This window comes from Desmodus rotundus, chromosome 2, assembly GCF_022682495.2.
Source record: "Desmodus rotundus isolate HL8 chromosome 2, HLdesRot8A.1, whole genome shotgun sequence".
Lineage (NCBI taxonomy): Eukaryota > Metazoa > Chordata > Mammalia > Chiroptera > Phyllostomidae > Desmodus > Desmodus rotundus.
Window position 1 is genome coordinate 112,163,172 of NC_071388.1, and position 14,986 is coordinate 112,178,157.

The 14,986-nt window shown below is 36.8% G+C and overlaps 1 protein-coding gene across 3 annotated transcripts in view; it reads left to right on the forward strand.

Moving 5' to 3' along the window:
- The window catches only part of CNTNAP5 (contactin associated protein family member 5), a 981,662-nt gene that overhangs the window by 477,686 nt on the left and 488,990 nt on the right, over window positions 1-14,986 (forward strand). For all 3 annotated transcript variants that reach the window (XM_045203156.2, XM_053918555.1, XM_053918556.1), the window contains one exon: window positions 6,847-7,031. In XM_045203156.2, coding sequence (XP_045059091.2) covers window positions 6,847-7,031 — 185 coding nt within the window. The remainder of the gene's footprint in view (window positions 1-6,846; window positions 7,032-14,986) is intronic.

Below are 14,986 nucleotides of genomic sequence, written 5' to 3' on the forward strand. Positions count from 1 at the left end.
ACAACCTGTCCGCACCTGCATATCAGAATACAAAACATTGTGGGCAGAGTTAACCAGCTGGAGGGAAGGACCCACCAAAAAAAGACCCAACAACAATCAAAACCCAAAGACATAAGGAGAGCCAACGTAAATGACAGCCCAAGACGAGCAAGCTCAGGAGATCAAGGAGACTACACAATAGAATGTCTTCTACATTTGAAGTTCACAGAACAAAGATAGGGAGTCAAACAGATCAATTTAAGAAGTAGAGGCTAACAAGAAGACTCTCACAGACAATAGGAAGACAAAGACTCAATCCCCAAATAAAAGGAAAGGAGGAAGCCTCTGAAAGAATGCTATATGAAATAGAGGCAAGTCAACTACCAGATATTGAGTTCAAAGAAATGGTTATCAAGAAGCTCAATGAGTTCACAGAGAATTACCAAAATATACAGGGAAACTACAATAAACTCACTGCAAACTATATCAAAAATAAAAAGGAAATAGAAACTATCAACAAGGGTGAAGAGGAAATGAAGAATACAATTTCTGAATTGAAAAACTTAGTAGAAGGAATGAAAAGCAGGCTCAATTATGCACAGGATCGGATCAGTGAGCTAGAAGACAAGGTTTTAAAAAACACCCAGAAAGAGCAACAAAAGGAAAAGAGACTCAGTAAGAATGAAGAGGGGTTAAGGGAAATGCAGGACAACATGAAACATAATAATATCCATATATTAGGTACACCAGAAGGAGAAGAAGACCAAGGGATTGAAATCCTGTGTGAAACAGTAATGATGGAAAACATCCCTAATTTGATGACAGAAAAAGTCACTCAATTCCAGGAAACCTGGAGAGTCCCAATCAAGAAGAATCTGAAGAGACCCACTTCAAGACACATCATACTCAAAATGGAAAAATTCGAAGACAAAGAGAAAATCTTAAAGGCAGCAAGGGAGAAACAGGAAGTAATGTACAAGGGACTCCCAATGAGACTAGCAGCTGTATTTTCAATGGAAACACTCCAAACCACAAGGGAAACACAAGGAATTCTTCCAAGTAATGAAAACCAGAGCCCCAGAAACAAAACTACACTATCCAGTAAGGCTTTCAATTAAAATGGAAGGCAAAATAAGGAGCTTCCCAGACAAAACAAGCTTCAAAGAATATACCTCCTACAAACCAACTCTACAAGAGATGCTAACAGGTCTGCTTTAAGCACGGGAAGAAAAACAGTGAAGGATAGAGGAACACAGGTACAAAGAATCGGCAATAAATAACTACCTATCAATTATAACCTTAAATATAAAGGTATTAAACGCTCCAGTCAAAAGACATAGAATAGCTAAATGCATAAGAAAGCATGACCCACACATATGCTGCCTACAAGAGACCCATCTCAGGACAAAAGACCTACACAGACTGAAAGTGAAAGGCTGGAAACAAATTTTCCAAGCAAACAGACATGAAAAGAAAAGCCAGGGTAGCAATACTCATAGCAGACAAAATAGACTTCAAAAAGAGGGCCATAAAGAGAGACCCAGAAGGTCACTTCATAATACTCAAAGGAAGAATCCACCAAGAAGACATAAACATTGTAAATATATATGCACCCAACATAGGAGCACCCAAATACATAAAGAAAATCTTAAAGGACTTCAAGAAAGATATTGACAACAACACAATGATAGTAGGGGATTTTAACACCCCACTGCCAAAAATGGATAGATCTTCCAAAGAAAATATCAAAAAGATATTGTGGCATTGAACAATACCCTAGATGAAATGGACTTAACTGATAAATATATATAGAGAGAGACTTTCATCCCAAAGAAGCAAAATACACACTCATTTCAAAAGCACATGGAACATTTTCAAAGATAGACCACATGATAGGACACAAAGCAAGCCTCAACAAATTCAAGAAAATTGAAATTATATCATGTATTTTATCCAACCACCAGGGACTGAAATTAGAAACCACCCCGAGCTAAAAAAAAAAAAAAAAATACTTAAAATAATGGAGATTGAATAGCATGCTATTAAACAATGAATGGGTCAAGAAAAAGATAGGGAAGAAATCAAAAAGTTTCTGGAAGCAAATGAAAATAAACTCAGAAAAACCCAAAACATATGGGACAGAGCAAAGGTAGTCCTGAGATGGAAGTTCATAGCGATACAGGCCTTCCCTGTAGAACTAGAGGAACAACAAGAAACAAAACCCAGAACAAGCAGAAGGAAGGAAATAATCAAGATCAGAGAAGAATTAAATGACATAGAGACTAAAAAATATAATTCAAAGGATCCATGACCAAGAGCTGGTTGTTCGAAAAGATAAACAAAATTGACAAACTGGTAACCAGACTCATCAAGAAATAAAGAGAACAGATGCAAATAAATAAATCAGAAATGAAAGAAGTAAAGTAACAACTGATGCCACAGAAATACAAAGGCTTGTAAGAAATTACTATGAACAACTAACTATATACCAAGAAATTGGACCGCCTGGGTAAAATTGGTAAATTTCTAGAAACATACAATCTTCCAAAACTGAACCAGGAAGAAGCAGAAAACCTGAATAGACTGATAACAACTAGCAAAATTGAATCAGCAATCAAAAAGCTACTGAACACAAAAAAGTCCTGGACTGGATGGCTTCACAGGCCAATTTTACGAAACATTCAAGAAGACCAGTCCTTCACAAACTATTCCAAAAAATTCAAGAATAAGGAAGACTCTAACTCTTTTTATGAGCCCAGTAATATCATCATCACAAAACCAGGTAAAGACATAACAAAGAAAGAAAAGTACAGTCCAATATCTTTGATGAACATAGATGTGAAAATCCTCAACAAAATACTAGCAAACTGGATCCAACAATGCATCAAAAAGATCTTACACCCTGATCAAGTGGGGTTTATTCCAGGGACACAGGGATGGTGCAATATTCACAAATCAATAAGTGTAACACACCACAAACAAAAGGAAAGATAAAAATCACATGATCATATCAATAAACTCAGGAAAATGTTTGATAAAATCCAGCACACGTTTATAATAAAAACACTCAGCAAAGTAGGAAAAAGGAAGCATGCCCCAACATAATAAAGGCCACATACAAAAAACCTACAGACAACATCATACTCAATGGGCAAAAATTAAAATTTTTCCCTGAAGATCAGGAACAAGACAAGGCTATCCACTCTCACCACTCTTATTCAACATAGTACTGGAAGTTCTAGCCACAGTAATTAGACAAGAATAAGAAATAAAAGTCATCCACACTGGAATGGAGGAAGTAAAACTGTCATCATTTTCAGACAACATGATAGTATACATAGAAAACCTTATAGGCTTCACCAAAAAACTACTGGTCCTAATAAGTGAATGCATCAAAGTAGCAGAATATAAGTCAATATTCAGAAATCAATAGCATTTTTGTATACCAATTATTAATATACTTTTAAAATAAGTACTTCTTAAAAATTATTGATTTAGATGCCTCTATAATAGTTCATCTGGTGATTCTAAGTATAAACAAAGCTACTTTTTGTCTTTCTGAACGATTGAACATTATCTCCAATTTTTAAATTTTTAGACAATAAAATATATTTTACTATTTTTCAGTTTGTACTTAAGGTAGATTTCTGGAGTGTAATTTACTTGGTAAAAAGTATGGTAAATTAAAAAGTATGAAAACTTCACATTTTTCAATATTTGTTAGTATATTTTTTTAAAGTTTGGTACATTTTATGTTGTATTAGATTTGGGCAATAAAAAAGAATTGACTAAGTAAGTGGATAACTAAACAATGAGTAATATTAATTCACTTTTGAGGAAAGGTCAACAAATTGGTTTAAGCATTTATGATCATTTTATTAGGTATTTTACATGAAAAGATAAGTGTGTTAACTACGGTTTGGGGTTTCACTAAGTGCCATAAAGGAGAAGTAGCAATATTTTATTTAAGAAGCTAGACACTTTTATGCCTTTGAAGTCTTAAATTTATGAGTGAAATTATCGGATGAAATGGTAGTTACAAACTTTGAGATCCAAGGGTATACTATAGGAGAGGAAGGTTAACTTTTAAACTTGGTCAGAATAAGGATGGCGTAAGCAGTGAGTCCCTAATCCGTGCTGTTCAGATGCTCTGACCAATTGAGGTGGTGGTGATGAGGGGGGCGGCAGAGGAGGAGAATGTGGTTGTCACGACAAACTTGCAATTATACTAAAGATCCCAATCTACATGCCATAACAAATCAACTCATCCAATTTAGTTTTATTTCTCACCACATTTAAAAGTTATACACCTGATTTACTTAAAACTGATTATATAGGTATTTTAAAATTAGGATTTGGGGTTAATAGCTACTCATTTAAAAATATAAAATAAAGGCTCTTCCAGCCTCTCTATAGACCTGACCCCTACTGTATCTCTATTTATTAATTCAAGTATATTTGGTAGATCCCCTAAAATTTTCTACAATGCTACTTCTTCCTTTCCTTTCTGTATACCTCTTACTTCATTTATGTCTGATAGCACTGGCTAGAACCTGCAGTACAGGTTGAACAGAAATGGTAGGAACACACATCTTTTGCTTGCCTTGAGTCCTAGTGAGGAAACATTGAAGTTTTTCACCATTAAGTATGGTGCAAGCTGTAGGTTTCTGTAGATGTCCCTTATCAGGTTCAGCAAGTTCTCTTTTGTTTCTAGTTTGCTTATAGTTGTTTATATAGAATCAATATTGAAATTTTTGCAATATTTTTTCTTTCTCTATCAAGACAATCATGTATTTTTAGTTATTCTTTTTTCCTCTTTTTTGCACTTTATTTATTTATGTATTTTTCCATTACCATTTAGTTCCCTTATACCCTCCTACCCTCTGCAATCACCACATTGTTGTCCATGTCCCTGAGTCTTTTATCCCTTTTACTCAATCCCTCCACCCCCTATCCTTTCTCCCTTAGCTGTCATCCTTCTCTCTACCTATGAGTCTGTCTATTTTGCTTGTTATTTCAGTTTGTTCATTAGATTCCACATATGAGTGAAATCATATGGTACTTTTCTTTCTCTGCCTGACTTATTTCATTTAATATAATGTTCTCCAGACCCATCTATACTGTTGCAAAGGGTAAAACTTTCTTCAATTTTATGACCAAGTAGTATTCTATTGTGTAAATGCCCCATAGTTGTTGTATCCACTCATCTACTGATGAACACTTAGCCATTGTAAATAATGCTGCAATGAACATACAGGTGCTTATGTTCTTTTGAGTTAGTTTTTTTAGTTCCTTTGGATATATTCCCAGAAGTAGGATTGCTAGGTAAAAAGGCAGATTCATTTTTAATTTTTTGAGGTACTCCATACTGCTTTCCACAGTGGCTCAACCAATCTGCATTCCCACCAACAGTTCAAAAGGTTCCCATTTCTCCACATCCTCACCAACACTTGTTGATTTATCAATAACAGCCATTCTCAGAGGTGTGAGATGATATCTCATTGTGGTTTTAATTTGCCTTTCTCTGATGATTAATGATGTTGAGCATCTTTTCAACATATGCCGGTTGGTCATCTGTGTGTCTTCTTGGAGACGTGTCTATTCAGGTCCTTTGCCCATTTTTAATTGGGTTGTTTGTTTTTTGGGTGGTGAGTTTTATAAGTTCTTTATATATTTTGGATATTAACCCCTTATCAGAGGTGTAGGCAAATATGTTCTCCCATACCGTGGATTGTTTTTTTATGTTCTTGACCAAACATTAACTCTTGGACAAGTTTTACTTTATAAGTAGAAGAATTAGTGTATGTGTGCATGTTTGCATGTGAGTATGTGTGTAGAGGGGAGGGTGTTCTTTGTTCTTTCTTGTTTCATGACTGGTACAAATTTTCATCCATCTTCTCAAAAATCTTAGAATTCATCTGAATATTTCCATTATTATCCCATCTCTAATATCCAAGTGACATGTAAGACCACCCCATCCTTTCTGTGCTCTCTTTTTCTAAGCCCTTTTGCCCCCATTTGTGATCTTTTTGACAGAAGGTATAGGCAGGAACTTCCCTAAAATTGGAGGGACAAAAAAGAGGGGAACCCAAGCAGACTTGATTAAAAATTTACCTCTTTACCTAAATCTCTTACATTCTTCTAAGAGATGTCTTTCAAGCTCAACTTAGACTAAGTTGACCAATGGCCATATATGACCAATGGTGGCATGGTCAGAGAGAAAAGGGCCAAATGGACTTGGTTTAGAACCCTGGATGCACCTCTGGGTCTTGTATGCTTAACCACACTGGGCCTCGGATTCACTATTTGTGAAATATAGATAATAATTTTGCCTCAGAAGATTAAAATTGGAGGTTGTAAAATTCCTACTTAAGTGCCGTTCATATTGTAGGCACTTGAAAAAACTACTATTTCTTCCCCTTTGGATTTGCCCACATACTTATCTAATTCACTGTGAACTTAGTCAGTTCAATCTCCTCCAAAGCACAATGCAAGATTCACTTTCTCTATTCAGAAGCCATTCAAACACAGAGAATGTATATTATTTCTAAATATGACAACCTCGATATTCAGTAATATTCATGATTCTTAGGATAGAATTCTTTTCATATATTAATTTTTCAAGTCCTGAAGACATCTCATTTTCTGTCTAGAAGGATGTGTGTATATCAACTGACCTAGATTTTGGTCCTGGAACTTGTAGGCAAAACTTTTAATTCCTTTACAAGCTCAGCAGTTCTGGGCCTATAGAGATAGAATGATCTTTACCTTCATGACATAGAGTGCTGGCCTTGCTTGTGAAAAATTCTAGTGCTCAAAGCTGCCTTCAGGCACAGATGTTGTTCTGTCTTCCTCTCCCCTTCACAGATGACAGCAAATCTCGGCTCAGCAGAAGCCTACCATCAGCCACCTTGGGCAGCCTCCTGGATGACCAGCACTGGCACTCGGTCCTCATCGAGCGGGTGGGCAAGCAGGTGAACTTCACTGTGGACAAGTACATGCAGCACTTCCGGACCAAGGGAGAGACTGATGCCTTAGACATAGACTATGAGGTGAGTTGACACTTTCTGCAGATCCCCAGGCACCTTGCCCAGGATCAGTGTGAAAATCAGTAAACAGAAAATCAGTAGAGAAAAATCTTATGCTGGGGCTTATCTTTCCCTCCATCAAAGCCAAGGCAGCATACAGTGAAGGAGTCCATGGAGAGAATCTGAACAGTCAGCTAGCATGAGCATGAAAAATAATGATGGGAACCCACAAGGCATCAGATAATTATGTGAAATTTTAAACCAGCAAGTCTCATTTGTATTTATTTTTCTTCTTATTTTCTGCTGTATCACCCTGTGTCATTGCTTAGCTTCTTGGTTAATTCAGTCATTCCTTTTTCAAAAATCAAATTTAATAGCCGTGGTAATGGAAGATATAAAGAATTATACTAACATAATGTTACATTTCAATTATACCTCAATAAAATGAGAATTATTAATAAAACCTAAAATAATTTAAAATGTAGACTGTAGGTGCTTGTCTTTAACCTTCATTCCTAAGGAAACTTTTGACTAATACACAGAAATAGTTGTTACTTTCTTACAGAAGAAGCAGTGACATGCACAAATACTACAGAACAAAGAAGGTTGTACGAAATTCTGCCAAATGGAAGCTGAAAGTTAACATCTTTGCTAGTAGTTTGATTCAAAAAGTATACCTTGTGCCCTTACTATATACCATACAATGCTCTAGGCAATAAAATTAGAGATTATTGAGGCCAACTTCCTGATCTGGAGAAGCTTACAGTATAAGTAGTCATACCTGAAAAACTGGTACAAAACAAAGAGGTGAAAGCTACAATGGAGAGCAGCACTGGGTACTGTGGAGATAATGAGAGAGAGGTCACTTAGCTCAAACTACTAAGGTGGTGATAGGCTTCCAGCAGGAGACACTGCTAAGTCTCACAAGAGGTGTAGGGTTGGCCTGATGAGGAAGGTCAGAAATGTAGGCCAGGCTAGACAGCCCACTGAAGAGCAAAGTGCATAATTGTTACAATCCAGTGTTCACAGGGTTTGAAACAATAGGCAGGCAGTTGTGCTGGAGCCAGCTGCTAATGACTCATGAGGACCATCTAGTACACTTTTAGGAATTTTGTAAACTGTCTCATAAACACAGCAATTATTAAAAGTTGAGTCATAAAAACTTAGAATTACATAAAACATTTCATTTATTTATTTATTTTTTATTGTGGTTCAAGTACAGTTGTCTCCATTTCCCCACCACCACTTTCCTCCAACCCACCCACCCCCACCTCCCACCATCAATCCTTCCCCTCTTTGGCTTTGTCCACGTGTCCTTTATAGTTGTTCCTGAGAACCATTCCCCCCATTATCCCTTCCCACCTACCCTCTGCTTCCTGTCAGATTGTTCTTAATTTCAATGTCTCTGGTTATATTTTGCTTGCTTTTTTTCTTTTGTTGACTAGGCTCCAGTTAAAGGTGAGATCATATGATATTTATCCCTCTCCCCTTGGCTTATTTCACTTAGCATAATGCTCTCTAGTTCCATCCATTCTGTTGCAAAGGGTAGGAGCTCCTTCTTTGTTTTTGCTGCATAGTATTCCGTTGTATAAATGTATCATAGTTTTTGATCCACTCATTTGCTGATGGGCACTTAGGTTGCTTCCAGTACTTGGCTATTGTAAATTGTGCTGCTATGAACATTGGGGTGCATAGGTTCTTTTGTATTGGTGTTTCAGGATTCTTAGGATATAATGCCAGCAGTGAAACTGTGGGATCAAAAGGCAGCCCCATTTTTATTTTTTTGAGGAAATCTCATGTTGTTCTCCACAGTGGCTACACGAATTTACATTCCCACCAACAATGTACTAGGGTTTCCTTTTCTCCACAACCTTGTCAACACTTGTTGTTTGTTGATTTCTTAATAATGGCCGTTTTGACTAGTGTGAAGAGGTATCTCATTGTGGTTTTAGTTTGTATCTCTCTGATGGCTAGTGATGCTGAGCATCCTTTCATATGTCTCTGGGCCCTGTGTTTGTCTTCCTTGGAGAAATGCCTGTTCAGGTCCCTTGCCCAATTTTTAATTGGAACTTTTGTCTTTCTGGAGTGGAGTGCTATGAATTCTTTTTATATTTTGGACCTCAAACCCTTTTCCAAGTTATCATTTGCAAATATATTTTCCCATATAGTAGATTCCCTTTTCACTTTGCTGATGTTTTCTTTAGCCATGCAGAAACTTTTTATTTTGATGAGCTTCCATTTGTTTATTCTTTCCTTTATATCCCTTGCTCTAGGGGACATGTTAAAAATATTGCTGCGTGAAATATCTGAGATTTCCTGCGTATGCTCTCCTCTAGGATTTTATGGTATCATAACATATATTTAACTCTTTTATTTATCTTGAGATTTTGGGTGCATGAATGGTGTAAATTGGTGGTAAAATCCGTTATTGAATATTAATTGACCATAGAAACATGGGTTTATTTCTGGGCGCTCTATTCTGTTCCATTGATCTATGAATCTGTTCTTATGCCAGTACCAGACTGTTTTGATTACAGTAGCTTTGTGATATAGTTTGATACCAGGTATTGTGATCCCTCCTACTTTCTTCTTTCTCAAAATTGCTGCAGCAATCTGGGGTTGTTTATGGTTCCATATGAATTTTTGAAATGTTTGTTCTATATCTATGAAATATGTCATTGTTAGTTTAATGTGGTTTGCATTGAATCTATAAATTGCTTTGGGTAGTATGGGCATTTTGATTATGTTATTTCTTCCAATCCATGAACACAGTATATGTTCCATTTATTTGAGTCTTCTTTAATGTCTTTCTTCAGCATTGTGTAGTTTTCTAAGTACACATTTTTTACCTTGTTGGTTAGGTTTATTACTAGGTACTTTAATTTTTTTTTACTATAGTAAATGGTTTCTTTTTTCCTGATTTCTGTTTCTGACATTTCATTGTTGCTGTACAAAAATGCCTTCATTTTCTGAATATTGACTTTGTATCCTGCTGCTTGGCCCAATTTACTTATTAGGTCGAGTAGTTTTTTGGTGGAGTCTATAGAATTTTCTGTGTAAATTATCATGCCATCTGCAAACAAAGACAATTTTAGTTTCTCCTTTCCAATTTGGATGCCTTTTATTTATTTTTCTTGTTGGGTCACTGTGGCTAGAACTTCCAATACTGTATTGATTAGAATTCGTGAATGTGGACATCCTTGTCTTGTTCCTGATCTTAGTGGGAAAGCTATTGTTTTTCACCCATTGAGTATGATGTTGACTGTAGGTTTTTCATATATGGCCTTTATTATGTTGAGGAAGGCTCCCTCTACTCCCACTTTGCTGACTATTTTTATCATAAATGAGTGTTGTACCTTATCAAATGCTTTTTCTACATCTGTTGTTATGATCATGTGATTTTTGTGCTTCCTTTTTGTTTATGTGGTATATTACATTTATTGATTTGCAAATGGTGTACCATCCTTGCATCCCTGGAATAAATCCCACTTGATCATGACGTATGATCTTTTTAATGTATTGGTGGATGTGGTTTACCACTATTTTGTTGAGGATTTTAGTGTCTATGTTCATCAGTGATATTGTCCTGTAGTTTTCTTTCTTTGCTATGTCTTTATCCGGTTTTGGGGTTAGGGTGGTGCTGGCCTCATGAGAAGATTTTGGGAGTCTTTCCTCATCTTGGATTTTTTGGAATAGTCTGAGAAAGATAGCAGTTAGCTCTTCTTAATTTTTTTGTAAAATTCTCCTGTGAAACTGTCTGGTCAAGAGCTTGTGTGTGTCAGAAGATTTTTGATTACTGCTTTAATTTCACCAGCTGTTAGCAGTGTGCTTGGGCCTTCTGATTCTTCTTGATTCAGTTTTTGAAGATTATATTTTTCTAGAAGTTTGTCCATTTCACCCAGGTTTTCAATTTTCTTAACTTGTAGTTTTTCATAGTAATTTCTTACAATCCTTTGTGTTTTCTGTGGTATCAGTTGTAATTTCTCCTCTTTCATGTCTGATATTATTTATTTGGGTCCTCTCTCTCTTTTTTTTTTTTCTTGTTGAGTCTGGTTAAAGGCTTGTCGATTTTGTTTATCTTTTCAAAGAACCAGCTCCTGGATTCATTGATCCTTTGATTTAATACAGCATTTTAAAAGGTAATAAATTTATTGATTCTTAATTATTTTATTATACTATTTTTATCTGTAACTCTCCACAACTCTATCCATCTATACTAACATTTCTTACTCTTGCTATATCTATATGGTGGAATGATATGTCTTTTCCATTCCATGTTCATTAACATTTCTTTAATAGCTTAAAATCCACCATGGGAGAACCAAGATGGCGGCGTAGGTAGACACACTGTGTCTCCTCGCACAACCAGAACTGACAGAAAATCAAATGGCAAGGGGGTCCAACACCAAGGAAATACAAAATAAACATTCATCCAAACTGGTAGGAGGGGCGGAGACGGGCACTGGGGTGGAGAGGACTCACATGGCCATGGCAGGACTGAGACTGGTGGAGTGTGGGACCAACGGGGCAGGCAGTCCCAGCACTAGCAGACCCTGCAACCCTACATTTGTGCAATTAAACCGAGAGGGCCGGACTCAGAGTGGCGGAGAGTGGGGCAGGCAGAGCAGTGGGTAGCACCCCGGGGCCCCACATTAGCACAAAGATAAACTGGGCGAACAGCGGGGAGCGAAGCAGACTGCTCAACCCAGGGCTCCAGCTCCGGGAAATAAAGCCTCAAACCTCTGATTGAAAGCACCCATGGGGGTTGGGGCAGCAGCAGGAGAGACTCCCAGCCTCACGGGAGAGGTTGTTGGAGAGACCCACAGGGGCCTAGAGTGTGCACAAGCCCACCCACTGAGGAACCAGCACCAGAGGGGCCCAGTTTGATTGTAGGTATCTGAGTGAAAGACTGAAATCTGGAGGAGAGTGAGAGGGGCGCCTTTGCTCCCTCTCGGCCCCTCCCCCACCTACAGCGTCATAGCACAGCCACCAGCGTTACCCCACCCCTGTGAACACCTAAGGCTACGCCCCTTAAAGTAACAGAAGCACCAAGACCAAAAAAAAAAAAAAAAAAAAAAAAAAAAAAGGCCCAAATGACCAAATGACAGAACACTTCAAAGCTCCAGAAAAAATACAACTAAGCTAGGAAGAGATAGCCAACCTATCGGATGCACAGTTCAAAACACTGGTTATCAAGATGCTCACAGAATTGGTTGAATGTTTTCGAAAAGTAGATGAAAAAATGAAGCCTATGCAAATAGAAACAAAGGAAAATGTACAGGGAACCAATAGTGATGCGAAGGAAACTGGGACTCAAATCAATCGTGTGGACCAGAAGGAAGAAACAAACATCCACCCAGAAAAGAATGAAGAAACAAGAACTCAGAAAAATGAGGAGAGGCATAGGAACCTCCAGGACATCTCGAAACGTTCCAACATCGAAATTGTAGGGGTGCCAGAAGGAGAAGAGGAAGAACAAAAAATTGAAAACTTATTTGAAAAATTAATGAAGGAGAACTTCCCTCATCTGGCAAAGGAAATAGACTTCCAGGAAGTCCAGGAAGCTCAGAGAGTCCCAAAGAAGCTGGACCCAAGGAGGAACACACCAAGGCACATCATCATTACATTACCCAAGATTAAACACAAGGACCTACATCCAAGATTACTGTATCCAGCAAAGCTATCATTTAGAATGGAAGGGAAGATAAAGTGCTTCTCAGATAAGGTCAAGTTAGAGAAGTTCATCATCACCAAGCCCTTATTATATGAAATGTTAAAGGGAGTTACCTAAGAGAAAGAAGATCAAAAATAGGAACAGTAAAAATGACAGCAAACTCACAGTTATTAACGACCACACCTAAAACAAAAACAAGAGCAAACTAGGCAAACAACTAGAGCAGGAACAGAACCATAGAGATGGAGATCACATGGAGGGGTGTCAATGGGGGAGTGGGAGAGGGAGAGGGGGGTGAAAGGTACAGAGAATAAGTAGCATGGATGATGGGTGGAAAATAGATAGGGGGAGGATAAGAGTGGTATAGGAAATGTAGAAGCCAAGGAACTTGTGGGTATGATCCATGGACATGAACTATGGGGGGGAATGTGGGAGGGAGGTGGTGGGCAGGATGGAGTGGAGTGGGGTGGGGAATGGGACAACTGTAATAGCATAATCAATAAATATATTTAAAAAATAAATAAAATAAAATAAAATAAAATAAAATAAAATAAAATAAAATAAAAAAAAAAAGAAATCCACCATGGTGGGAATATTTACACCAGGGCTATTGGAAATTATTATAAATCAAGTTTTTATTTGTTTTATTCATTCTAGACCATTGATGAACAAACTATACTCTGTAGGCCAACTCTGACTTAAAGCTTGTTATCCTCCAGCTTGTGTGTTAAGAAAATTTTTTACATTGAAAGGGTTGAAAAAAAATAAGAAACAAAAAATAAATATGTGACAGACTCTATGTGATTATAGATAAAAAAAGTTCAGTGAGAATTCAACAGAACCATTCTATTAGAATTAATTGTTTTTTCACAATTTACAATATGGAATTTACAATAAAGATTATTCTATATTTTTGTAAATCATGTCTACACATTGTTTATATCAGTAAAATAATCTAATGTTTGCTTAAATGCACATATACAGACACACGTACATAAATATCTGTGTGTTGGGGGGCATCATGAATAGCCAGATTCTAAATCATTATCAATATACTACTTGAGGCAGGGGATAGTGCAAGATAAAACAAGAATGAGGGAAGACCCAAGTGATGATGGGCCATGTAAGCTATATTAATTAACTTAAACTATGGGGAATGAGATACCACAAAAGGATTTTTTGCAGGATGATGACATGACCAGTTTTATGTTTTAGACTAGTAATTCTGAATGTATGTTTCATAAGTCAACACAATTACATTTCCTGAAAATTCATTGAAAATACTCAGGTTCCACCCAAACATGGAACCAGAATCTCTGGGAGAGGGGTCCAAAACTATGTTTTTAAAGTCTTCTAGGTGACTCCAATGCCCCTAACATTCAAGAACCCCTATTTTAGATCAATTACTCTGAAGAGTTATTATGTGGCTTAGCCTCCAGGGTGGGTGCAAGGAGAGGGTTACTGGATAGATAGTTGAAAACCCTGTTATAACACAACTTTAGTCACTAACAGGAGACAGAATAGAAGAGTGGCAATGGTGAAGAATAATTGAAAATTTAAGATATGTCTTATTTTTTTCAATCACTATGATGAGCTACAAGAAAGATTTTCTATTTTGATCCTAAACTTATTTTAGAATACTGTGTCATGACATTCATTAACTACAAAAGAAAATTTGTTATTCTTTTACTCAGAATGCAACATACTCAGATTTTTTTTTACTTGCTCATAACAAGAAGTCTATGGATATCAATCATTCTCATTTTTCAACTTTGTTTAAATTGAAAAAAAGAATATACATAGTGTTGAAATTATCTTCAAACAAAGAGATACCTTTTATGAGCTTGAGGACCATAAAAAACATAACATAATGTTTCCCCCAATGGCATAAAATGATTGTAAAGTTCACTTAGTTGCCTGCTTTAATATGTATTTTTAAGATGATATCTGTCTGTGGTCTCCTGTGTAGAAGAAAATCTGTATGGAATCACAGCTGAGCAGCATAAAATGAATGTTAGCATTGAGGGAAAGAAACTCAATGAAGTCATTCAACTTATGAAATTGGAACAGATTTTTTTTTTCAGAAAATTCCTGAATTTCTTGGTATTTCATAAAAATATTTCCCTATTTAAAAAAAAAATATTCTGAAATGTTCCCATGAAGCAACTTCTGTTCCAAAAACGTCAAGTCTTTTCCCAAGTGTGTGGCCAGCTTGCTCCAATGACACAAAAGAAGACAGATTGACTGGAATAATGATGTTGGATGTTGGCTCTACTAGAATGCAAGAGATATGTATCAGGAGAAC